The sequence below is a fragment of the Equus quagga genome, chromosome 2 (genome assembly GCF_021613505.1).
Source record: "Equus quagga isolate Etosha38 chromosome 2, UCLA_HA_Equagga_1.0, whole genome shotgun sequence".
In the NCBI taxonomy this organism is placed as follows: domain Eukaryota; kingdom Metazoa; phylum Chordata; class Mammalia; order Perissodactyla; family Equidae; genus Equus; species Equus quagga.
The window spans coordinates 70,365,073-70,391,485 of NC_060268.1; the positions used below are offsets into that span (position 1 = coordinate 70,365,073).

The following is a 26,413-nucleotide window of genomic DNA, read 5'->3' on the forward strand; positions in this document are numbered from 1 at the left end:
CACTGTCTTGCTCATTGGGTTATGGTGGGGAGTTGACTAGAATCCTGCTATGCAGTGTTCTATGAAGTTGCCAGACTCTAGAAGAGACTTGGAAAATAAATAGCACGTGTAAGATGCTTTACATTGTTTATTTGCCTCCTCCCTCTTGGTCCCAAGTAAATAAGCTGTAAGAAAACATATCTCAGGTGTAAACATATAAGCAGGTATAATTGCCAGGTTCCTGGTGACTCCTCGTTAAAACAATTAGCAAAAAGTCATCCATTCGTGTATTGTGATAGACTGATGGGAACATAAAGTGTCTTAAGTAATTTCTCTGCATTCTTCCAAATTTTTAAAGCACTTTAATGAAATTTAAATAAGGGAAAAAATCATGCTTTAAAAAACATAAACATTGGGAAATGACTATTTTACATGAGAATGCCTGGCTCACACTAGAGATGAAGCTGCCTTTTGCCCTTACCTTTTGTCAACCTCAGGAAAACCAAATGATGCACATTTCTTCCTCCTTTTTGTTTGTTTATTTTAATAACCTTATTGAGGTATAATTTACCTCCAATAAATTCACCTATGTTAGGTGTATAGGTGGATGAATTTTAGAAATTAGCCATAGTCACATAAACACCTCCATAGTTGAGTTATGGAGCATTTCAGTCACCCTACAAAGTTTGCTCATGCTCCTTTGCAGTTGGTCCCCTCCCCTAACCCCTGGTCCCAGACAACCTCTCATTTGCTTTCTGTCACTGTGGCTTTGCCTTTTAAAGAATTTCATATAAATGGAATCATACGGTATGTAGTCTTTTCTATTTGTCTTCTTTCACTTAGGGTAATGTTTTTGAGACTCATCTATATTGTTGAGTGTTTTCATATTGCATTCCTTTTTATTGCTGCATGATATGCAGTGAGTATTGGATATATCACAATTTGGTTATCTGTTCACCAGTTCATGGATTTTTGGGTTGTATCCAGTTTGTATGAATAATGCTGCTATGAATAATCACTTACATTTCCTACGTGTAGACATATGTTTTTATTTCTTTTGGGTAAATACCAGGGATTTGGATTGCTGTGTCATTTAGTTAAGTGTATATTCAACTTTATAAGATGCTGCCATGCTGTTTTCCAAGGTGGTTGCACCATTCTGCATTCCTATTAGCAGTACATGACAGTTCCAGTTGCTCTGTATTCTTCTCAACACTTGGCATTGCCAGTGTTTTTAACTTTAGCCATTGTGGTGGGTGTGGTTCATTTTGGTTTTAAGATGCATTTCCCTGATGACTAGTGATGTTGAGTATCTTTTCATGTGCTTATTGGCCATTTGCATATATTCTTTGAAGAATAGTTCAAATTTTTTACTCATTTTTTAATTGTGGTGTTTGTCCTCTTATTATTGAGTTGTAGGAGTTCTTTATATCTTCTGAATACAAGCTTTTCTCAGATTTGTGTTTTGCAAATATTTTTCAAAGAAGAGAAACTTTTAATCTTGATAAAAAGATTTTATCATTTTATCATTTTAATCTTTTATAGATTGTGCTTTTTGTGTTCTGTTTAGGAAATCTTTGCCTAACCCAATATTACAAATATTTCCTCCCATGTTTTCCTCTAGAAGATTAGTGATTTTAGCTCTTACCTTTAGGTCATGTATATATTTTGAGTTAATTTTTATGTTTGGTGTGAGGTAACGGTTGAAGTTCATTTTTTTTTCATACGGATAACCAGTTCTAATACTGCTCTTTCAAAAGGCTGTCTTTTCCCCATTGAGTTTCTTGGCACCCATCATTGACATTATTACAAGCTTAACATTGTCCCATGGCTCATTGATCCTTCCTGCCTTACTTCATTTCTGTTGTCTTTTTTCTCTCGTTTCATTTTGGATAGTTTCTATTGCAGTGTCGTCAAGTTCACTAATCTCTCTTTATGCAATGTCTGATCTGCTGTTAACCCCATACAGGGTATTTTCATCATAGACGTTGCATTTTATTTCTGGAAGTTTTGATTTGGATTTTTTAAAACATCTTCCGTGTCTCTATTTAACAGGTTTAGTCTTTCTTCTAGTGTCTTAAATGTGGTGAAACAATTATAACTTTTAACTACTACTTAACATTTGTCATTTCTGGGTCTGTTTCTGTTTATTAATTTCTCTCCTTGTAATGAGTTGTATTTTCCTACTTTTCATGCCTGGTAATTTTTTATTGAATGGCTGATAGCGTGAGTTTTACCTTTCTGAGTACTAATTTTTTTTGTATTCCTATAAATATTCTTTAGCTTTGTCCTGGAATGTAGTTTAATTACTCAGAAACAGTTTGATGCTTTTGAATTTCTCTTTTAAGCTTTTTTAGGTGGGATGAGAGCAGCCTTTAGTCTAGGGATAATGTTAGTAGCCTTTTTCTGAGTGCTCTATCTGATGCTCCATGACATATGAGGTTTTCCATTCTGGCTAGTGGAACTAGACACTAATCCTGCTGAGCCTCAGGGATTGTTCCTTCTGCCTCTCTCAGGTGGTTCTTTCCTTTTCTTGGGTAGCTTTCTTCTGCACAAGCCTGATAGTTCTCAGCTGGAGACTTAGGAAACCGTAGTTCCCCAAGAGTTGGGGAACCTTGGCTATCTCTGCACCTCTCTGTACAGCTCTCTTTTCTCCAGTACTATGCCCTGTGAACTCCACCTGCCTTGGGATTCCCAACTCTGTCTTATCAACTCATGGCAGAACTCCACCTGGAATCCACCTTCCTGCACCGTGGCCTGGAAACTGTCCCCAGGCATTAAGCTTGAATATTTGCTATCCTATTCTGATTCTGTCGACCTATTTATCTCCTTACTCTGAGTTTTGTGACCCCTTTCTAGCTTTTTTTGTTTTTTCAGGTATGCGGGCCTTCTTGAGGATTTCTTGTTGTGGACCGGGGGGGGGAGGGGGGGGGGGGGGGGTGTCTCATGGCTACAAAGTCCCTTAGCTTTTGTTTGTCTGGAAAAGATTTAATTTCTCCCTCATATCTGAAGGATATTTTTGCTGGATAGAGTATTCTTGGCTGAAGATTCTTGTCTTTGAAAGTTTTGAATATGTCGTTCCATTCTCTCCTCGCTTTTAAGGTTTCTGCAGAGAAATCCGTTGAAAGCCTGATGGGGGTTCCTTTGTAGTTATTTTCTTCTCCCTTGCTGCCCTGAGTATTCTTTCTTTGTCATTCATTTTTGCCAGTTTTACTACTATATGCCTTGCAGTAGGTCTTTTTACATTAACAAATCTAGGAGATCTGGAAGCTTCTTCCACACTTATTTGCTTCTCTTTCCCTAGGTTTGGGAAGTTCTCTGCTATTATTTCTTTGAGCGTGCTTTCTGCTCCATTCTCCTTCTCTTCGCTTTCTGGGATACCTATAATTCTTATGTTGCATTTCCTCATTGAGTTGGATATTTCTCGGAGACTTTCTTCATTTCTTTTTAGTCTTAGTTCTCTGTCCTCTGTCTGGAGCATTTCAACATCTGTCTTCCATTATGGTGATACGCTCCTCTATGATGTCCACTCGAGCATTCAGGGAATCCGTATTTTGTTTTATCTCTTCCATCATGTCCTTCATCTCTAATATTTTTGATTGGTTCTTCTTTATAGTTTCAATCTCTTTTGTGAAGTAGCTCCTGAACTCATTGAATTGTTTATATTCTCTTTTTACCTCGTTGAGTTTTTTGATGATAGCTATTTTGAATTCATTGTTGTTTAGCTTACATATTTCTGTGTCCTCTGGACTAAGTTCTGGTGCTTGTCATTTTCTCTCTGATCTGGAGATTTGGTGTAGCATCTGATGTTGGAAGGTCAGGTCTTTCTCCTTCTGATATTATTCGGTTGCAGGTACAGCCTGTCCCCACTGGGTGGGGGTTGAGAGCCACATATTCTGAGCCCTCTGCCTTCAGCTGAGATCCCAGGGGCTGGAGCTGTGCTGAGCAGGTGGGGTGAGGGGTGCTTTCTCCTGCGTGCACTCCAGGATTTCTCCATCAGCTCTTGCTATCTGGGGTCCTGGGGTCTTGGCTTGATGAGGTCACCCCCACACGAAAGCTTTTGCCCTGTTAGAAGGCTTCCCTCTAGGCTGCAAGGGCACTTGAGAGTCCTGGGTGATCCCGCAAACAAGCAACCCCTCCCTGACTCCTTCCCTCATGGAGCCTCCCGCAGCAGTGATCACAGTCTTTAGGGGAGGGAGCGAAGTTCTCTCTTACCCCATTCCAGCTCATCCGAGGGGGTCTCTAGCCTCTCTGCCCTCTGTCGTGTGGCTGCATGTCTCTCTGAGGTTTTGTGTTGTTAGGATGTCTTCTGTTGGAGTACGGATATCCCTTTTCATTGTATGTTGGAAGGGAGAGAGTCCCGGGCAAGTCTACTCTGCCATGATGCTGATGTCACTCTGTGTGAGTTCTTTATCTATTTTGGAGGTTAACCCCTTGTCAGATATATGATTTGCAAATATTTTCTCCCAGTTGGTGGGTTGTCTTTTCGTGTTATTCATGGTTTCCTTTGCCTTGCAGGAGCTCTTGAATCTGATGAAGTCTCATTTGTTTATTTTTTCTTGTTTCCCTTGCCAGAGTAGACATGGTATTTGAAAAGATCCTTCTAAGACCGACGTCAAAGAGTGTACTGCCTGTATTTTCTTCTAGGAGTTTCATGGTTTCACGTCTTACCTTCATGTCTTTGATCCATTTTGAGTTAATTTTTGTGTATGGGGAAAGATAATGTTCTACTTTCATTCTTTTGCATGTGGCTGTCCAGTTTTCCCAACACCATGTACTGAAGAGACTTTCCTTTCTCCATTGTATGTTCTTAGCTCCTTGATTAGCTATCTGTAGATGTGGGGTTTTTTTTTTTATGCTTGTTGGTGAGGAAGATTGGCCCTGAGCTAACATCTGTTGCCAATCTTCCTCTTTTTTTCCCCCAAAGCCCCAGCACATAGTTGTATATCCTAGTTGTAAGTCCTTCTAGTTCTTCTACGTGGGCTGCCACCACAGCATGGCTTGATGAGTGATGCTAGGTCTGTGCCCAGGATCCAAACTGATGAACCCTGGGCTGCTGACGGGAGCATGCGGACTTAACCACTCAGGCACGGGGCCAGCCCCAGATGTGTGGTTTTATTTCTGGGCTTTCAATTCTGTTCCATTGATCTGTGTGTCTGCTTTTGTACCAGTGCCATGCTGTTTTGATTACTGTAGCTTTGTGGTATATTTTGAAATCAGGGATTGTGATGCCTCCAGCTTTGTTCTTTTTTCTCAGGATTGCTTTAGCTATTCGGGGTCTTTCATTACCCCATGTGAATTTTAGAATCTTTGTTCTGTTTCCGTGAAGAATGTCATTGGGATTGCATGAATCTGTAGATTGCTTTAGGTACAATGGACATTTTCACTATGTTTATTCTTCCAGTCCATGTGCGTGGAATATCTTTCCATTTCTTTATGTCATCATCGATTTCTTTCAGTAATGTCTCATAGTTTTCATTGTATAGGTTTTTTTACCTCCTCGGTTAAATTTATTCCCAGATATTTTATTCTTTTTGTTGTGGTTGTAAATGGGATTGTATTCTTGAGTTATCTTTGTGTTAGTTTGTTATTAGAGTATGGCAATGCAACTGATTTTTGTAAGTTGATTTTGTGCCCTGCTACTTTTCTGTAGTTGTTGATAATTTCTAATAATTTTCCAGTGTATTCTTTAGGGTTTTCTATATATAAAATCATGTCATCTGCAAACAGTAAGAGTCTGATACACTTTTAAAAAAATGAAACATTACAGATACATTTCAAGTCCTCTATTTTCCATGATTCCATTCTTTTCTTGCCCTTTACAGAGGTAAGCAATATTCTGTATTTGATAATTATCATTGATGTTTGGATTTTTTAATAGTTTTACTACTTATGTGTATATCAATAGATAATATCTATTACTAGTATTATCTTGAAGATTTAAAACAATGTCATGTCATTCTTCAGTTTTCTTCCTTTTTTCTTTCAGCATTAAAAAAATATTTATCCATATGATACCTGTCACTTTTTTTTTCTTTGCTAATATGAATAGTGCTGCAGTGGATGTCCTCATTTGTGTCTCCTTGTGCACATGTCCAGAATTTGTTTAGGAAATGCTGGGTCTTAGGGCAGGCACCTCTTCACCTGAACTGTATATTGCTGAGATAATCTCCATGATAATAGTACCAATTTATACTCCCACCAGCAATGTTGAAAAGTTCCCATTTCTCCATATCCTCACCAACAATTGATATTATCACATCTTTTAATTTTTGCCAACCCTATATATGTGAAATTGTTTTCTGTTACAGTTTTTAAAAAATAACGCATTTCCTTTTTGCCCACTAGAAATTCAATGTCTTCTTTCCGTCCTGGAAGAGGACATAACGAAAGTCGGAAGAGCGTGTTTTATACCAATGAAGAGTGGGAGCTTTTAGACCCAAGCCCTAAGGACCTGGAAGAGTCTGTGGTACAGGAAGAAAGGAAGAAGCCAATCCCTGAAGGAAACAGAGGTATAGACAGGGCTCCCGTTGTCTGTCATTCTCTCCACTGCTATCTGTTACTCACCAGTGATGTAGCAGACCCTTTGGTAGTAGGTATTTCTAGAAGCATAAGGCCCAATGGGAGTTGCATTCTCTTTGTGGGAGATAAAACACGAAGGCTTGAAAAATTAGATGTAACAAGGAATAAATAATTGTCCAGTCTGTGGACAGTTATTTTTATTTTTTATTATTTCTTTATTATCGAATTCCCCAATTGTTCCATAAATGTCTGTGTACAGTCAGCCTGTTCAGATGAGGGGCTAACAAGGCCTGCAGGTGTATTTAGGTGCTGTGTCTTCTTAGATCTTTCAGTCCGAACAGCTCCCTGCTCTCTTTTTGTCTTCCCTTTCTCTTGCCATGCTTGTTGAAGAAACAGAGTCTCTGTGCCAAGGAATTTCCCACGTTCCAGATTTTGCTAATTGTACTTCTCTGGGGTCAACTTAACATCCTCCTTCATCGCTGTCTTTCCTGTATACTGGTCGATAGAACAGAGGCCTGCCCAGATTCAAGGTTAACTTTTAATTATGATACGAGTACTTTTTTTGGGCAGGGGCGTAGGGGTGCTGTGTATTTCCTGTTGCATCACATCTAGAAGCACGTCGTGTCTGGTTTTCTCTCTTTTTGTGGTATTAAGATCAATCAGGATTTAGGGTTGTCAGCCTGATCCATTCATACAGTTCTCCATCGGCCTTTTGCCTGATGTGTTTAGCAGCCATTCTTGGTGCTATATCCATTGATCCATTGAGGGAGTATTGATGGTTGCTTTGTTTTGTTTTGTTTTGTTTTTTTGAGGAAGATTAGCCCTGAGCTTACTACTGCCAATCCTCCTCTTTTTGCTGAGGAAGACTGGCCCTGAGCTAACATCCATGCCCATCTTCCTCTACTTTATACATGGGACGCCTACCACAGCATGGCTTTTGCCAAGCAGTGCCGCGTCCGCACCCGGGCTCCTAGCTGGCAAACCCCGGGCCGCTAAGAAGCGGAACGTGTGACCTTAACCGCTGTACCACTGGGCCGGCCCCTGTATTGATGTTTTAAATGTAAAATAACAATAAATAATTTTGAAATTTTGCCTTATGCTTGATTCTAGCACAGATTGGCAGGAGTAGGAGGCAGGGTTTTAGGAAGTCTTTACTGGGAGAGTATTTACTAAAGGAAGTATTTTTTCTGTCCCCTGGGAAAGGACTGCCATGACTTGCTTTAAGGGGAAGCCTACTTGTGTTCCACGGGATCGTAGTATGGAACCCTGCCATCCAGTGTGACCTGGTGTAAAATGTGGCCAAGCCGAGTATGCTTCATTAAGTAATGCATGGCAGAGCCAGTGGGAGGACCCAGGAGAGGGGCTCATTGTGAACTGGGAATGCCTTCTGGAGGCAGAGGGACTTGGGCTGGGGATTTGAATTATTGAAGATAAGCATTGTTGGCTCTGACTTCCTGTGGAGACTGGAGGAATGAAATGGAAGGGATAAATGTGAACAAGATTGGGAAGGAGGAATGAGAAAGGCTCAGAAACTTGGGAAAGGCAAGAAACTCCTAGCACCCTAGACAGTTTCTTGATGGAGCAGCCTTCTCAGCCTCTGCCCAGCCCCTGATCCCTTTGAGAGGGGAGCCTGTGTGAAAGACATGGAGGGACAAAGATGTCTCTGGACTTTGATCTTGCTTGATTCATGGATGTTTCCTTTAATGGCCCCAAGAATCACCCCACCAGTTTTTAGTCTGTGTTATATTTATGGGGAATGGACTACCCTTCTTTTTATTTTTTTCCCTCTATTTTTAAGTAAACTTTTTTTTTGTTTTCTTTCTTTTCCCCAAAGCCCCCCGGTACATAGTTGTATATTCTAGTTGTGAGTACCTCTGGTTGTGCTATGTGGGACACCACCTCAGTGTGGCCTGATGAGCGGTGCCATGTCTGCGCCCAGGATCTGAAGTGGTGAAACCCTGGGCCGCCGAAGCAGAGCACGTGAGCTTAGCCACTTGGCCACAGGGCCAGCCCCTTAAGTGAACTTTTGAATCGAAGTTTAACATACAGAAAAGTCCTCCAATCAGAAATGTGTAGCTTGATGGGTTTTCACAAAGTGAACACACCCATGTACCTCCAGTTACTTCAAGAAACAGACAATCCCAGCACTTCAGGAGGCGCCTCCATTCCCAGACCCCCTTCCAGTCACTACCCCCTTGCCCCAGGGACAACCACTGTCCTGACTCTGAACAGCAGAGATTTATTTTGTGTTTTCTTACTTTATATAAATGCAATCTGTCTATATGTACTCTTGTGTCTCCTCTGTATGTTTTGAATATATATTTGAATTCATCTACGCTAAAATTTATTTGGATCCCTGAATATTTTTAAATACCCATTTTTAAGGAAGGGAATACCATCATGCTTTAAAATATGTGTTTACAATTAAGAAAACATACATTTGGATGCTTTTTTGTTTTTTTAACTAAGGACAGATTAACAGAAATTAAGGATTCCTAGTATGTCTTTAAGTCCTGCCCTTGGAACCTATACTGTCTAACTTCGTAGGTGGGGGCCCATCCTCAATAAGATGCCCTGGGGGAAGGGATGTGGTTTTTCAGGATGCTGTGGGAGCTTGGAGCACCCATGTTCTTCCCTGGCCTGTGTCTGTTCTGTTTGGTCCTGAAAATACCTGAAATGGAAAAATGGTGATGTGAACATATGGGTTTAATAGTGAGCTTTTGTGAATAGATTTTGGAAAATAAACCTAGCATTACAAAAGCATTTTTAGAGAACTATGGTACCATTTTGTAATAAATTCCTAATTAGTGCCAATGTACCAGTCTACCTTTTTTCATTTGTTTTAAAGCAAAGATTGAGCAATCCAATAGAAGGTTTTCTTTTGGAATGATCACATGGTAGAGTTTTATAAGGAAGGAGCCAGTGGGGAGAGTCATCTGATTTTAGACTTGTTATTATTGAGAATGAGGTGGGCGCAGAGAGGCATCTCCCTGCCCATGTCCTCTAGGTGATGAATGCAGAACTCCTTGGAGGCTGGTAGTTGAGATACTTCTGTGTGTTACAGTTTCCTAAGGGCAGAGTTAGCCTGTACTTAAAGATCAAGTTTTGTTTTTATGTAGGAGTAACTGGCTCAGGATTTCCCTTTGATTTTGGACGCATTCCCTACAAAGGAAAGCGCCCTTTGAAAGACATGATTGGATCGTACAAAAATCGTCACAGTAGTGGTGACCCTTCAGCTGAGGGGACCTCGGGCAGTGGCAGCACCAGCAAGCCCATCTCCGAAATGCAGCTGCAGGTCCAGAACCAGCAGGAAGAGCTGGACCGGTTAAAGAAAGACCTGTCGAGTCAGAAGGTAACTTTTCTTCTTCACGTTTCTGTCCCATCCCGTATCAGCAGCCCAGGGACCTGAGGAGCAAAGCCTGGCTTTCGTGTTTCTGAATCCTTTATTTCCCAGAAGGTACTCTTCCCCTGAAAGTTTTATGTTTCTGTGGCCACCGTCCCAGGCCCTGCTGCTCTGCTTGATCGTTTGTTCAGTGACATTTGAGTTTCCAAGGAGAATGAAGACCCTCAAAGTGGGTCAGGGGAGGGTGTGGTCTGCACCATGCCCCCCGCTGCCCTCACATTAAGTCTCTTTGAACATAGCTTCAGCCCAGAGTCCATTAACACTTGTTTAAAGAGGTTCTACATCCTGTTCAGCAATGCAGTTTCCATCTGTGCTAGTTAGATCTAATTACACTGAATTGCTCAGCAGGCCAGTGAATTTTAGAGCTCAGGTTTTTTAGTATGCATGAACATTTACAGGGAAGCATTGCTAATTACAGTATGTGTGCTTGTTGTTTCCTCTTTCCTATTATTGTTCTCTACAGACAGTCTTTATGGAGTAAATTTTTTTTCCTCTATTTTTGAGATCCTTCAAGAGCAAGTTCAGTATTAAAATGTTTCCAGTAAAGTTTCTTCATTTCCTCAAATTCCAGTGATTGTTCCAGGTAGAGTTGTCACATTTTCTGCTTTCCTCCTCTCCCTGGCACTCCTTACCCTTCACTCCGTCCTCCTCTGGCTCCCAGGAGCTCGTGCGGCTGCTGCAGCAGACTGTGCGGTCGTCACAGTACGACAAGTACTTCACGAGCAGCCGACTCTGTGAGGGGATCCCAAAGGACACTCTTGAACTTCTGCACCAAAAGGATGACCAGATTCTGGGCCTCACCAGCCAGCTTGAGAGGTTCAACCTGGAAAAAGAGAGTCTTCAGCAGGAAGTGAGAACTCTGAAGAGCAAAGTGGGCGAGCTCAATGAGCAGCTGGGGATGCTGATGGAGACCATCCAAGCCAAGGATGAGGTCATCATAAAGCTCTCGCGGCAGCTCAGTGAGTGCGAGGGCAGTGTGTCTTCTCCCACCTCAGCACCTGGCTCCCCATCGGCCGCCCCCTCCGGCAGGGACCAGCTAGAACTGGACAGGCTGAAAGTAAGTACAGGGCGTGGGCCCTGATTACTGTGACAAGAAATCCAAAAGCCTGTTAATAGTCTGTCTGCTGGTGTCACTCTAGAGCTGCTGGTCTCAGGGAGCTAATTTGACGTGATAGCAGAACAGCTGTACAACAGTACTTGTAGTCACATAATTATTAGTTTTCTAAGAAACTTCCTTGGACAATGACAGTCCAAGTCCAGCCATACTGCCGTTCCTCAAAACAGTTTCAGCTCTTTCCCATCCCTTGCTTTCATGTAGCAGAGACTTCTCTACTTATATATCTTTAGGGTTTCATTATTCCATGTGACCTACTAAGGCTGTTCCCTCTGTGCATGGATGCACCCACCAGCATCATTTACACAGCCTGCCTCAGGACCTAATGGGGGCCAGGTGAGGGATCATTGTTCCCAACAGCTCGTGTGGGGTCAGCTGGGAAAGTAGACCCCGGCTGTCAGGCAGGCCTGGGAAGAGGGCCTGCTCAGAGTCAGTGTCCCCTGCACCCAAACTGGGAGGGTCCTGACATTGTGAGAAGGGAGGGAAGAGCTCCCCTCCCAGTCGGCTGGCCCCAGGGGTGGGAGGCTGGTTCCTGCAGAGAGGTGACTCTCTGGAATGGTGACCAGCTGATGAGGTAGGAGGAGCACACAGCTTTTGTAGGAGGCAGGGGCAGTCTGACTCTTTGTGCCTGTGGGAAAGCCTGCCAATCCTGAGTATAGAGCTGAATGGCCTTGGGCCATTGTCAGCCAGGCCACAGGGTTGTAGAAGTCCTGCTGCCACCAATTCTTGAGTTGGAGAAGTTCTGGGTGAAGTGTCTCCTAGGACATGAGACATTGGGTTTAGCCCAATTGACACTAGCTGACCCCAAACAGGTCTGTAGCTGTAGGTCCCACCTAGCCCCATGTCCTCCTCACCTGACTACCCTCTTTTTGCAAATAATTTGACACAGGGGTGTTTGCTGCCCCCCCCCCCCCCCCCCCCCACCAAATGCAGTTCATCCTTTAAGGGCAAAGATTGGCTCCCGTTGAGTTCATTACTGAGCACTTACTTCATGCCCAGCAGTACCTCTCATGCAGTGTCAGTGAGCAGGATGACTAAATGATGGATGTGTGGAGCCTTAAATGTAATTCCACAATGGCAGTTAGAAACACTGGAATAATGGAAACCTCTTGTAATGTGTAACCTGTAATGTGTATGTGGTCTCCATAGTGACCACTTGTCAGTGACGACACCCAGTCGATGTGTGAGGCCAGAAGGACTGGTTAGTGAGAAAAGCCATAAGGGCAACAAAACCAACAAAAACCCAAATCTCATTACTTTATAATCATATCCAGTACAAAAATAGCCGTGTTTAAAAAAAAAAAGAGGTCTTGGTTAGTATTGCCAGTAAAAGTCAGTTTTGTTTATATATAAAACCTGGAATATGCCTGACCCTAAGTATACATCCCATCGGTAATACACCATGTTACAACTACTTATTTAATGTCAACTGAAATTGATATTTTGCAAGGATGTCTATTTTTGTAGTGTTTAGAGACTGACGCTGGGGCTTTTGGTTCCCAGGTTGCAGCGCGCAAGGCTGGGCAGTGGGGGAAGCACATGGAGCAAGTTTTTACAGGAAGCCGAGCCTGGGTGTGTGGGGAAAGTGTGTCACTTTGTTGTTGTGGCTCTATACAACTCCTTTTGGAGACAGCTGACAGAGTTGATCAGAATTAGACTTTTCACCCCTGTCTTTTTGCAGCATAATGGGTGGGTGGTTTTAAATCAGTCACATTTTTTTCTCCAGCATTTCTCAACTTTACACTTTTAAATCCTGTAGCTCCAAAATTCCACAACAGTCAGGTTAAGTGGTGACATAGCTTATGAAGAGGCAGAATGGTTGTTAAGGGACCTACCTGTGGCCTGTGGGTTCTGAGTGGGATAGGTGAGTCCTGCCTGGGTCCTGACCTCATGTTTTCTGACATTGCTGTGCCTGGAGCCTGTTACTACCAGTGTAGGGGCATCCCCTCAGCCGTGCAGAAGGCATTCACACCTAACCCACGCCGCCTCCACAGTGGCACTGGGAGAACTGAAGAAAGGCTGGAGGGAGAGCTGTGGACAGAAGGGGGTCTGTTCTTACTTCTCTGCCTTTCGCTTTGTGTTTCCATATTTCTTCCTTTGACCCCAAATTTAAAATATCTAGGTGGGGAAAAAAACGTCTAGGTGTATATTGGTTGGGGGGAGCTATCCTTTTTTATGGTTACTGTTACTATCCTGTTTCTTGCTTTATAATAAGTGTACATGGCTTGTAAAGATTTCTGCTTTTTGGAGTTTGCTAACATTTCTTTTTTGGTCTAATACATGGCCATTTTCTGTTTCTGTGGTATTTTGAGATTCTGATAAATTCTGTGGTATTTAAGATGCCAGGAGAATGGAGAACATCATGATTTGGATCAGAAAGGAAAGTCCTTTGGGCTTTGAAATTGGATATCTTGTGATTGGGCAGGTGTGATGCATATCAGAGCTCAGTGGGAGTTGGGGGGCCAAGCACCTGGGGCCAAGAGCCCAGCAGGCCTGGCTCTAGAGGTCTGTTTCCCAGCCCTGACACTTAGTAGTTGTGCAGTCTCCCTATGGCTCAATTCTTCACTTAGGAAATGGGGATGCGGAGAGTGGCTGCCTAAGAGTTGTGAGGTTTAAATGAAATTAAGAATCTTATGTGCCTAGCATGGGGCACCTGTAACCCATAGCAAGTGTTCCATACATGTTAGCAGTTAAAAGGACCGTTGAAACATTTTCAGTTCTTCTGTAATTTGTAGGGGAAATTGTGTACCCCCATGATGGTTTCTAGTTTGGAGATTGGGGCACATCTCCAGACACATCTTTGGGGAGTGACCACAGTCTCTGTCCTGTGACAGCACAAGAGTCAGTGCCTTTCTTGACTACTCCTGGCCTGCCCTTGGAGCTGTCATAACCAGAATTTTTCCTGTGACTGAGGGATCAGAAATTCCTCAGAACTTCAAACAGAGTGTGTGGGGGGACACACATTTATGGACTACTGAATTGGTAGAGAGCATTTAGGAGTCCCTGCCCTGATTGTCTCAAAGGTTTCCTTTCACTCTCGTTGCTCAGAGTTTCAAGGACTGAAGCTAACACATAGCATCCACCTCTGCCAAGCCTGAACTTTTGGTTGGACTTGGCAGAACTTGTCACCAGCTTGTGATGATCTCTTAAAAACATAAAGCAAATGTGGCAAAAGTTAACAATTGGCGAGTTTAGATGAATGATATATTGTGTTCCTTATACTTTTCTTTCAACTTTTCTGTAAGTTTGAAACTTTTCATTGTAAAGATGTTGAGGAGCGTGTTCTTCCAAGTGCCTTGTATACTGTAGGCTGTAGGTGCTCGTTGCTACCTGTGGTTCTTTAATTAAGGGCTTTGTATATATGTGTGTACCCTTTCTGTATAAACTGGATACATAAAAATAGAACCTACAGAAAGTATGTTCAGGTCCGCTAGTTAAAAAAGAGATGAATGCAAGATATTGCTTTTTGTACCACCTCAGTGAATGCGGGTAGATAAAATATTTGTGTCGATCTAGGAAATATGTCCTGCTATTTCTCCTGTGGTCAGTTGAGAAAAATCACCACCGTTAAATGAATTCATTTTCCCCATCTCCTTCATTACGGTGGTAGTTCCTGCCTTCCTCCCATTGCCAAGAGTGGCCACAAAGATTAATCAGAAAGTGCCTGACAGCCAACCTTCGGTTCCTTAGAGCGCCTTCTAATCAGCAGGGCTTTTTGATTGGTGCGGCAGCAGAATGTTAATTATATAGAACAGTTGGTCAATATTCTACCAGTAGGAATTGATGGGGTTTTTTTTCCAACAGGATAATCTACAGGGGTATAAAACCCAGAATAAATTTCTAAATAAGGAAATTTTGGAACTCTCGGCTCTACGGAGAAATGCAGAAAGGAGAGAGAGAGATCTGATGGCAAAGGTGGGTGAGCATGGATATATTCTGTTATCTGCTGGGAGATATGATTCAGAAACCACTTAAAAATGGTTATGCTTTAAAATCAGTTCAACTCCCATTTGGAGGGCTGTGGTTACTGATGCCAAAATATATTTGAAATATATGTGGTGCACAGAGCTATGTACTTAGTCTCACTTTGTCTCTGGTGAAGACAAAGAGAAATGCCCTGAGATGTGGTTTCCATTCACACATATAATGGAGTTTATAGAAAAAAAATTAAATACAATTCTAAGGTCTCCCAAATTAAGGTTATTTGGATTTTGGTTTATGCTTTTGAGTTGTGTGAATCAGTTTCATATCTATAAATGGGTATGATGAGGATAATGCCTCCTATGTGAACCTGATAGGGTTGATGTGAGAGTCCGATGTGATTGTGGCTGGAAAGGACTTTGCAAAGTGTACAGACATCACAAACATTACAGTTATAATCCAATGAAATTCAGTGACGCTTGTGTCAACAGCTGTTATTTACCTAGTATACCTTTTGAACATTCCTCAAAGCATCTTCTCAAACCTTGTTCTTGCATATTTTCCAGGAGTGTATTTGGTTTGTCTGATAAGGTGGCAGATGGGAATTAGTCCTAGGTCACAGGATCCTAAAAAAGTGTTGATGTAGCATGGGGTGGCTGCTCATGGCCCATGTGCCAAGTGGCACTTAGCTTGACCTCAGTAACTGGCATGTAGCCTGGTTTCTGCTGCTCACCTCAACCCTGTCCAGAACTGATGCATGTGATGGCATCCAGAGGTCTTATTACCGGTACCTCTTCTGTGCCAGAACCCCTAAAAGGAAGAGGGGGGCTCACGGCAGGCCATTTTAAACATGACCAGTGGCCTATAGCGTAAAGTCATCTCTTGTCTTTGATATAGTCTCTGGCTCACTTCCTAGTAGTTTTGGGCTTGTCATTCATTGATTGCTTGAGGTACCTAAAGATTGCTTTTCCTGTGTCTCTGTCTGGATGGAGGTAACCACCACATTCTCTGCAGTATTCTAGCCTGGAAGCCAAGCTCTGTCAGATAGAAAGCAAATACTTGATATTGCTCCAAGAAATGAAGACACCAGTTTGCTCAGAAGAACAGGGGCCCGCTCGGGATGTCATAGCCCAGTTGCTGGAGGATGCTCTGCAGGTTGAGAGCCCAGAGCAGCCGGAACAAGCATTCATTAAACCTCATCTTGTCAGGTAAAGGTGCTAGCAACTGTTGGGGCTATTGTGACCCATTTCTGAAGTCCCCTCTTTCAACAGCAGTAGTCATTCACAAAGAACTTGACACACCTGCATGTGTCTCATTTGATGCTCATGACAAGTACTGTCCAGTCATTAGAACAGATAATCTCATCATTCTTGCTGTAATGAGTGATGGAGCTAGGATTCAGCCCAGGTCTTTTGATTCCAAGACCCTTCTCCCATGTACCATGCCAAGGTAGACGATAGCCTTAGTTCCCATCCTGCAGCCAGAGGAGCCAGTCTTCCAAGGAGTGTTCCAAGTAGTAGGAACCATTTCCTGAAACACAGCCGCACCCACAGGTAGTTCAGAAACAAAGGGGGTCCCTAAGTGGGGAATGGCTTCTTTGTAAGGGAAAAACACTTGAGTAGCCTGATTCAATGGTCCAGAACTCAGTAAGGGTCTGATACGAGCTGTGGACACACTTGCCTGCAGAATGCACTCGGACACACACACACAGTATTGCATATATTTTTCAGAAAATCAGTCTGGAAGCCTATGATGGATTTTGGATTAAGAATCTTCGTGTCCTAGTTTCTGAAAAATGAGATCATGAAATATTGGAGTGAGGAGAAACCGGCCACTTCACTCAGTCCAGTCTCCTCTGCTTCCACCCCCTTGCCACCAGGGGCCTGCTGCCCAGGTCTAGGCCCTCCTTGCTTCAGTTTGACACGATCCTTCTGTTTTCTGAGCATACAGCACTGGCCTTCATCAGTTCAGATGACAGTGGAAAATATGCTCAGAACGTGACCCATACCATTGTTACAAAACTCTTATTGAGGTCTGTGTGCCAGACTTGCACATGAGGAAGCTGGGGTCAGGAAGGTGATGTAACAGCCTGTGAGTGGCAAGGATGGGACCTCAGCCTGGGCAGGCAGATTCCCAGGCTCAGGAGCAGCATCTCCAGGCTGCATACCTCTGCTTTGTTCACAGTGGTGGTGGTGGTAAGCTGTGAGGGCATTCCAGCAAGCTGCTTTGAAGGCACCGCATTGTCTTCCTTTGTGGATTTTGGACTCTTACCATTCATGTTGTATGTTTTCAAACTAGCTATAAGTAGAACAATGACTGTGCATATTGATTTATTTTTAACTCCTTTTTTTTTTTTTTGCTGAGGAAGATTGGCCCTGAGCTAACATCTGTTGCCAGTCTTCCTCTATTTTGTATGTGGGTTGCTGCCATAACATGGCCACTGACGAGTGTTGTAGGTCCGCACCTGGGAACCAAACCTGGGCTGCCAAAGCAGAGGGCGCTGAACTTAACCAATAAGCCATGGGGCCAGCCCCTATTTTTAACTTTTTATTATGGAAAATTTGAAACACACAAAGAGTAGGCAGAATCAACCCCCACCCATATGCAACTGATACCCAGCTTCAGCAATTACTAATGTTCTGCCAATCTTGTCTTGTCTTATTTCCCCTCACCCAAGTTTTCTTTTTCTGGAATATTTTTTTTTTTTTTAAAGATTTTATTTTTTTCCCTTTTTCTCCCCAAAGCCCTCCGGTACATAGTTGTATATTCTTCGTTGTGGGTCCTTCCAGTTGTGGCATGTGGGACGCTGCCTCAGCGTGGTTTGGATGAGCAGTGTCATGTCCGCACCCAGGATTCGAACCAACGAAACACTGGGCCGCCTGCAGCGGAGCGCGCGAACTTAACCGCTCGGCCACGGGGCCAGCCCCTTTTCTGGAATATTTTAAAGCAAGTGCCCGACATCATGTCGCTTCACCTTTAAACACTACAATATGTATTTCTGATGACACTTTTTAATATACTAATCCCACCATATTCATATCTTTCTGCAACTTATTTCTTTGAACATTATTTTCTGAAATTATCCAGGTTGATAAATGTAGCTCCTGAGCATTTTTTCACCTGCCTCACACAGCTTCATCGTATGAGTATGCCACCACATCTTTTTTCCTTCCTCTCATGGTGGACATTTAGGATCGTTTCATTTTTTCTGTTACAACCCTTGCTGCAATGAACATCATGTCCATGTGTCCATGTGAGAGAGTTTTGGGTGCAGACTAGGAGTGGAATTCCTGACCTACAGGGAATGCCTGTCTTGAACTCTGCTAGCTGCAGTTTCTGAAGTGCTTGTACAAGTTTATGTACTCAGCAGCAATGTGTGAAAGGCTTTTGTATTAGTTACCTATGGCTGCCATAACAAATTATCACAAAATTTGTGGCTGAAGACAATACATGTTTACTATCTTACAGTCCAACACGGGTCTAACTGGATGCAAATGAAGGTATCAGCAGGGCTTTGTTCCTTTGTGGAAGATCTAGGGGACAGTTTGTGTCCTTGCTCATTCAGGCTGTCAAACAGTTCCTTATGGTTGTAGGACTAAGTTTCCATGTCCTTGCTGGCTCTCGGCTGTGGCCATTCCCAGCTTCTAGAGGCCACCTGCATTCCTTGGCTTATGACCCCTTTCTGCCGTCTTCAAAGCCAGCAAGAGCAGGTCCAGTCCCTATCTCGTTTCACATTTCTCCTATCTCTTCTTTCATTGTTGCATCTCTCTGGCTGACTCTTCTGCCTTCCTCTTCCACTTTTAAAGGCTCCTATGATTACATTGGGCCTACCCAGAAAGCCCAAGAGCATCTCCCCATTTTGTGTGTGCTGTAACTGTAATTCCATCTGTGATGCCCCTTCTGCCGTGTCCCATAGCATAGTCACAGGTTCCAGGGTTAGGGCAAGGACATCTTTGGGGCCATTGTTCTCCTACCACAGCCTTAATTCTTCTTTATCCATAATATCTTACGGATATTTTCCCACTTGTCTTTTCACCTTTTAAAATGATATTTTTGAAACATAAAAGTTATACATATGTTGGGGCTGGCCCCGTGGCCGAGTGGTTAAGTTCGCGCGCTCCGCTGCAGGCGGCCCAGTGTTTCGTTAGTTCGAATCCTGGGCGCGGACATGGCACTGCTCATCAGACCACACTGAGGGAGCGTCCCACATGCCACAACTAGAAGAACCCACAACGAAGAATACACAACTATGTACCCGGGGGGCTTTGGGGAGAAAAAGGAAAAAATAAAATCTTTAAAACAAACAAACAAAAAAGTTATACATATGTATAATATATAAACATACATACACACATACATTTATATAGCCAGATTTTTGAGCCTTGTTTTTGCAGTATTATTTATATTTTCTTCACTGCTTTTCACATTTAGGGCTTTAAGCCATCTAGAATTGATTTTTCTTTCCCGCATATCATCAAGAAGAAAGCTGAATTAAATTTTTTTCCATGTAACTCGCCAGTTCTCCTCTCCCTGTGTGTCAGGAAATTTATCATCTTCTCACTGGATTGAATGCCTGGTCATATGTCAAAGTGCCACTTATACATGGGTTGAGTTCTAGGTTCTCTTTTCTGTTTCATTGATCTTGTTGCCAAGATCACATCGTTTAATTTTTCCCTTTGTTTTTCTCAACAGTGAGTATGATATTTATGGGTTTAGGACTGTCCCAGAGGATGACGAAGAAGAGAAGTTGGTTGCCAAAGTCCGAGCTTTGGACCTGAAGACTCTCTACCTCACAGAAAACCAGGAGGTTTCCACTGGGGTCAAGTGGGAAAACTATTTTGCTAGCACAATGAACAGGGAGATGATGTGCTCTCCAGAATTGAAGAACCTGATTCGTGCAGGCATTCCACATGAGCACCGTTCCAAGGTGTGGAAGTGGTGTGTGGACCTTCACACCAAGAAGTTCAAGGACAGCACTGAGCCAGGTTACTTCCAGACCTTGCTTCAGAAGGCTCTGGAGAAGCAGAACCCAGCCTCCAAGCAGATTGAGCTGGACTTGCTGCGGACTCTCCCCAACAACAAACATTACTCTTGCCCCACCTCAGAAGGCATACAGAAGTTACGCAATGTCCTGCTTGCCTTCTCCTGGCGGAATCCAGATATCGGCTACTGCCAAGGTCTAAACAGGTGTGCGCTCAGTCCACAGAATATGCCTCTTTGCCATTAAGATAACTTGTAGGCGCCAGGCACTGCCTGACAGCTCCCTTCCCTTCTAGTCAAGAAAAGCCAATATTTTAAGGGAAAGAAGTAGTTGCAATGAGCTAGTTTTGATTGTGCAATATCCCTAATTCTAGAATAACTGAGAGAAACAAACATGCTTTCAGAAAGTATTAAGAATACCAAAGTTAAAAACAACTAAGGGTTTTTTTTGCTGAAGAAGATTGTCCCTGAGCTAATATCTGTGCCTGTCTTCCTTTATTTTGTATGTGGGGTGCTGCCACAGCATGGCTGATGAGTAGTGTAGGTCCACACCTGGGATCCGAACTTGCGAACCCCAGGCCACTGAAGTGGAGTGCACCGAACTTAACAACTGTGCCACCAGGCCAGCCCCAAGGTTTCTCATTTTTGATTCCTTCTTGTGCTCATCACACTCCGGTTTTGATCAGAATTTTAATTTCATGACATGAGTGAAAACTGGTAGCCTCTGTTCGTCTATACAGGATTGTTGTGAATCAAGAACTTGCCCCAAACAATTCTTCAACTGGTTGAAACTTAGCTCTTGAAGAGCCCAAACTCGTTTTCTCTTGGACTAGAGTCTTTCTACAGGTCTTGCATATGTCCCTGCTTCCACAGGCAGAGGACACTGAAAAGCTTCTCACCTTTTCATGGTGAGTGAGGCTCCTCATTCTGAGCTGAGCTGGGCCAGGATGAGACCCTGGGAGGTCCTGAGGTCTGCTCTCCATGAAGCTGCTCCCTGTCACTGGACTTTGAGTGCTGGTGGCTTTTTACCTCTTGTCTGCTGCTCTAAGCGGGATCCATTATCTGCTGCTTTTGCTCACTGCTGTCCTTGCGCTTGTCCATTTATATTCCTCTCTGTGTAGTGAAAGTCAGTAACCAAGCTTGTTATAAATTTGGATAAGGTACAAATGGAGAAGTTCAGTGTGCGTTCTTTAGGAATTCTCCTGTAAGTCAAATGCGTGAGTTGAGTTTTGAATGCTGACATTTATTCTGGCTGCTTATGGGCCTTTTTAATCCTCATCGTGCCAGATACTGACCTCCAGATAAGGGTATCTATTTGCATCTGAAATGAGAGTATTGCAGGAAGAAAGGTTTTTAAACTGGAATGTTACCTGGTTAAGACCTGAAACCAAATAGTTTCCAGGAACTCACTGCCCCTGTGGTGATGAGGACAGGGTGGTCTCTCTGTGCCCTGAAAGTAAAAGGAACTTCAGCTGCTCCTCAGTGGTCTCCATTTAAAAAAAACCTGTAGGGGGCAGCCTGGTGGCGTGGTAGTTGGGTTCATGCACTCAACTAGGTGGCCCATGGTTTGTGGGTTTGGATCCTGGGCGCAGATCTACGCACTACTCATCAGGGCGTGCTGTGGCGGCATCCTACATACAAAATAGAGGAAGAGTGGCATAGATGTTATGCCACTATGTGTGGGGAAGACATTCTTCCCCAGGCAAAAAGAGGAAGATTAGCAACAGATGTTAGCTCAGGGCCAATTTTCCTCACCAAAAAAAGAAAGAAAGAAAGAAAGAAAAGCCTGTAAATAGAATACTCCTAATATAAAACAGTCTTGTTCTCTATCAAAAAATTCCTGAAAGATGAAAACCTCTGAAACCCAAGGGATTCTGGCGAGGACTTGAGCATGCCTGTTTGGGAGTACAGTAACACCCCATTTATCTGGCATAGTCATGGAATCAGTTCTTTCACACAGAAGTACAACTTCAGAAATTGAAGCTTTCTCTGTGTACCTCAACCCCCATCACCATTAGGGCCTCTAAATTTTAATCATCTTATTGGATTTTTTTCTTCAAAATATTTGTACCTACCTTCTGAGAACCCAGAACTTTACCAGAATAACTTCAGCCTTTTCTAAGTGATTCAGGCCTGTCATCTTGAACATCAGCTAATTTAGAGTGATGTCCTCAAATGCTCTGCTGATTTAGGCTCTTTGCCCCTTTTCCTGGCATCCTCAGATGCTGTGGATTTGGTTTCTGTGCTTGCATGTCCTGGTTTTCTCTCCTTACCCATCTCTGCACGTTGTCGCCTTTCTACTCTCCGTCCCATTCATGCCTACCTGAGGCACCCCCTTCCCATCCATCTCAAGTCTTTTTAGTTTTTTTTAACCTTTTAATTTGAGATGAGTTCATTATAATTTTATCTAAGGAAGCGAAAAAACTAATTCTGAGAATGGCTTTAGGGTTTTCCCATAAGTAATGCACAGAAGCTTCATGTCATGAGCAGAGGTTCTTAGCTCTCAGACACGTGGAGAGGAGTTTTTCTCTGCTCTCTGTCTTTCCATCCTTCGGCTCTGAGTGCCTGCGCGGAGCCAAACCTGGGATGACTGCATAAGTACTCTTGATGACTGACATTGGAAAAGCTCTACCCAGGTTTCCTTATGAATAACATGTGGTTAGACATATGGTCTCCTTTTCCCACCGTGTGCATGCTGTGGACACAGTTCCTTTAGAAAGCCCTACAGAGTGGCTCATTTGTCTGAAGCCCCATTTCAAGCAGAATGGTACCGGGAAAGTTGTTTTTAAACCATCATATGTTCTTTGTCTCTTACACTCACTCATCTCTGGGTTTTTTGTGCATAAAAGGCTTAGTTGGAACTTCTTGAATGATGAACTTGAAGAATTAGCTGCATTAGCAAAAATCTTATAATGAAAACATCTTTTTTAAATGAGGCTGGTTGATCATTGGGAAACAATTTCATTATCTTTAAACAAAAACCAAATGAAGTGTGGGGTGTAGCTTTGCTTCTCAAACTTTGGGAAGCACCTTGCTTGCCAAGGAACACTTGCTTATTTTCCTTCACTGGAGAAGTAGATGTAGCCGTGGTTGTGAGGGAGAAAATGGCACATTGCACGTGTCTCCGTGGAGACGGGCTGCACTGTCTGTGTCTGGGCGCAGGGCACTGGTGCTCACCTTCTTCTCCATTTGCTTGTAGATTGGTGGCAGTGGCCCTCCTGTACCTGGAACAAGAAGATGCTTTCTGGTGTCTAGTTACCATAGTGGAAGTTTTCATGCCTCGAGACTATTACACAAAGACTCTTTTAGGATCTCAGGTACTTCTAAAAATATTGTCCTTCAGTCAGCAGCTTGTAGAATTAGAGCTGAAATGTGACCTGAATTAAGCCTTGGCTCGGGGGGGCTCCATGTGCATGGCTTCAGCAACTGACCCCTGAAGAAGGTGCGCAGCAAGGCGGGGCATGCCTTGGAGACTGAGCTGGGCTGTTAGTGAGCAAGCGAGCGATGCGTCGGGTTCCCTCAGCGCGCTGGAAGCCAGCAGGTTGATTGTGAGAAATAGGCCAGCCCTGCAAACCTGCTGTTTAGGTGCCTGCTCAGCACTCTCTCCCCTGGGCACAGCCTACCTGGCCAGCTAAGCCGCAATTCAGGGGTGCTTGGGGAGCCTGATGTGTTAGCTTAGGCTCTCTAAGAAGCAGAGGCCAAGGCAGGAGTAGATGTGCCGGAGATTTCTGAGGGTAAACACCTGTGAAGGACCAAGAGGAGGGAGCAGGGAAGGCCAGGAGAACCCTCAGACCAGGGGAAGGAAGGGGGCTTGGGTGGGAAGGGTCTCAGGGTACCATGTCGTTCTGAGAAAGATTTGGCTAGGCCAGTGGGGAGTCCTCAAGCCAAGGTCACCTGTTAAAGGCGCACACGTCTCATAGGAATGAGCTACGTTAGTGCCCCTGCAGTGCTCACTCAGTGGCTGGGAGGAGCCAGTGGGCAGAAAGCTTCTGCAGACGAATCCAGTGATGGATCCAGAGGGGCTGTGCTGGGGCCATCAGTCACCTCCTGCAGCAGGAGACCTGAGCGGTGCAGTTCATGCCTGCCACACCTGAAGTCTGAAGCCAGGGGACAGGGTCGGATGACGTGGACTGGGAGAGCCCAGAGTTTCTGTCTCTGCTTGGGACAGTCCTGGCTCTGGACCAGACCCTTGACCCTTAAAGCCCAGGGCGTTTCCTCCCTAGGCTGGGCTGGGGCTGCTGCTGTCACTGGCTTCCATGATGGGCTTTCCCCACTTTCCCACTGGCAACCCTTCTCATGTCTGAGCTTCAGTTAGGTCCTGCCCAAGAACCTTTCTCTCTCTTGACAACGGCAGTGCCTGTCTGTGCTCCATTGTGTCCTCTTCTTCAAGCTTATGCCAGTGTGTAGCCAGCCTGCTCCCAGAGCCACTCCCCCCCCCCCCCCCCCCCTGCTCTGCTCCAGATCACAGAGCTCCGCCCACAGGCCCTCTCCCAGCTCCTGACTCGGCCCACGGAGGCACTGGCAGGAGACTGGAGGATGGCAGAAAGGGAGCTGAGGGTAGTTCTCTCCCTCTTCATCAGGGGCACTGCCTGTCAGTGGCTTTATCTCCTCCATGGCGCCAGCTTGTCTTCCAGGTCCTCTCTGGTCCAGCCTGGGGGTGGCTTCCTGCCTTTGCTTCAGGGCCACCTCGTCTTTGGCTGTTTGGCTTCTCAGCTTTTCTGTCACCAATGTGACCATCTCCCTGGGTGGCTTCTTTTGCTTGGTCGGGCCCTGACTGAGTTTCATGTTATTTGTGCATTTCTGCCTTTGGGAGGGGCCCTCATTATTGCCTTCTGTCACCACCTCTCTAGGTCTCCAGGCCAGAAACGCATCAGCCTGGATTTCTCATTCCTCTCCCTCTCTGTCCCCATAGTTACACTTCTGATCACTGCCACCTGCTGGTGGCTCTCATGTCTGTTCCCCATCTGTTCCCCTTACACTGGTAGGTTGCCATCCCCTCTCCTACACCATTGCAGCTGCCTCCTCCCCTTTCTTCCTGCCTTCACTCACTGACCTCCCCAGTTCCCCCATCCATCTCATACACAGATTCAGCCATGTCCCCTGCTGCTGGGCTCCCAGGGCTTCTCAAGGCCTTCACAGTAAAGCCCAGGGCCCTCTGTCCACACTCCGACGCTGCCTGCCCCCTGGGCTGCAGGAAGCACAGTGTGATAGAACACTTGCTCTCTGGCCCTGCCCTGTCGTGCTCTGTATTTTTGATATGTAACACTTGCTCTACCTAGAACACCATCGCCCTGCTTCCTCCTAGAAAGCTCCTGCTCAGCCTTAGCTCATAGACCACTTCCTCTGTGACACTTTCCTGGCTTCCCAAGGCCAACTTCAGGGCTCCGGTTCTGTTGCCGCTGCTCTGGCACAGGCCTCGGTGATGGCCATTATCTTACTGGATTATTCTTGTGTGCTGGCTTGTCTTCCAGCTAGTCAGCGGTGCCTTGAGGGCTGTGGCCTTGTCTTTCATTTTAGTCTCCCTAGCCCTCAGCACAGCAAGTATCTGAACTTACATGAGCCCTTTGACCAGGGAAAGAGAGCTGGCATTTAGGGAGCCTGAGCCCCATGCCAGCAGCTGTGCACCTGCACAAAGCCATATGAGTAGGGGCATCATTATCCCCATTTCACTTGGGAGAAAACTGGGGATCATGGACACTAAGCAACTTGCCTGAGGTACCACCACTGAGGGCCTGAGCTGGGATGTGGACTCAGACCTCTGTAGCTCTGGGCCCAAGTTCCCCCTCTGCCCCCTGCCTCTAGAACACCACAGAAGGATGGTGGGAGTAGGCTGAGCTCTGGCCATCCTGGGGAGTGGACTTTCCTCACCTGCGTCCCTGTCCCAGCTTCATGGATGTTGACAGATCCCAGGAAAAGCTCATCTGGTCTCTCTGTGATCACTTCACTTTGCTAATTAACCTAGAGATTATTTTTTGTCAAAATAGTGTATAAACTAAGAAATGAAGAGCAGTGAGAAGAGGCAGCAGTCATAGTTGGGTGTGAATAGAGAGGTCGGTAAAGAAAGTTTTATGTATTCCCGGACAACTGGAAGCTAATAGCTGTGAATAATCAAATTAAAAATCTCAGGTAACTCAGTATTTCAGAATAAGAAAAATAAAGCATTGATCTTTCTTAATTCCCTTGAGGTATGTTGAGCACACTGGTGAGGAGCTTGGGCTGAGGGCCACACGGCTGGGTCAGAAGCCAGGCCCTCCCTCCTGTGAGCTGCGAAGCTTTGCCACATCACTTAAAATCTCTGTGCCTCAGTTTCCCCATCTTTAAGATGAGCACTGTTCTCCTTTCATATAGAGATTGAATTCAGCTGATGCATTAATAGTTTAGTGTAATGTTTAGAACATTGTAAAAAGTCAGTGAAATTATTAATATTATTGTTATAGGCAGAAGGGAAGACCTATTTAAAGTATGTGGATTTAAGATAAAATCTGCATCATGTT

The 26,413-nt window shown here is 44.3% G+C and overlaps 1 protein-coding gene across 2 annotated transcripts in view; it reads left to right on the forward strand.

The window, feature by feature from the left end:
* Positions 1-26,413, forward strand: part of TBC1D2B (TBC1 domain family member 2B) — an 82,820-nt gene that overhangs the window by 44,640 nt on the left and 11,767 nt on the right. Inside the window, exons 4-10 of one of the 2 annotated variants that reach the window (XM_046652855.1) lie at positions 6,328-6,491; positions 9,621-9,853; positions 10,566-10,961; positions 14,823-14,933; positions 15,954-16,147; positions 19,632-20,126; positions 23,119-23,236. In XM_046652855.1, the coding sequence (XP_046508811.1) occupies positions 6,328-6,491; positions 9,621-9,853; positions 10,566-10,961; positions 14,823-14,933; positions 15,954-16,147; positions 19,632-20,126; positions 23,119-23,236 (1,711 nt within the window). The remainder of the gene's footprint in view (positions 1-6,327; positions 6,492-9,620; positions 9,854-10,565; positions 10,962-14,822; positions 14,934-15,953; positions 16,148-19,631; positions 20,127-23,118; positions 23,237-26,413) is intronic. The other variant, XM_046652856.1, reaches the window with a different exon arrangement.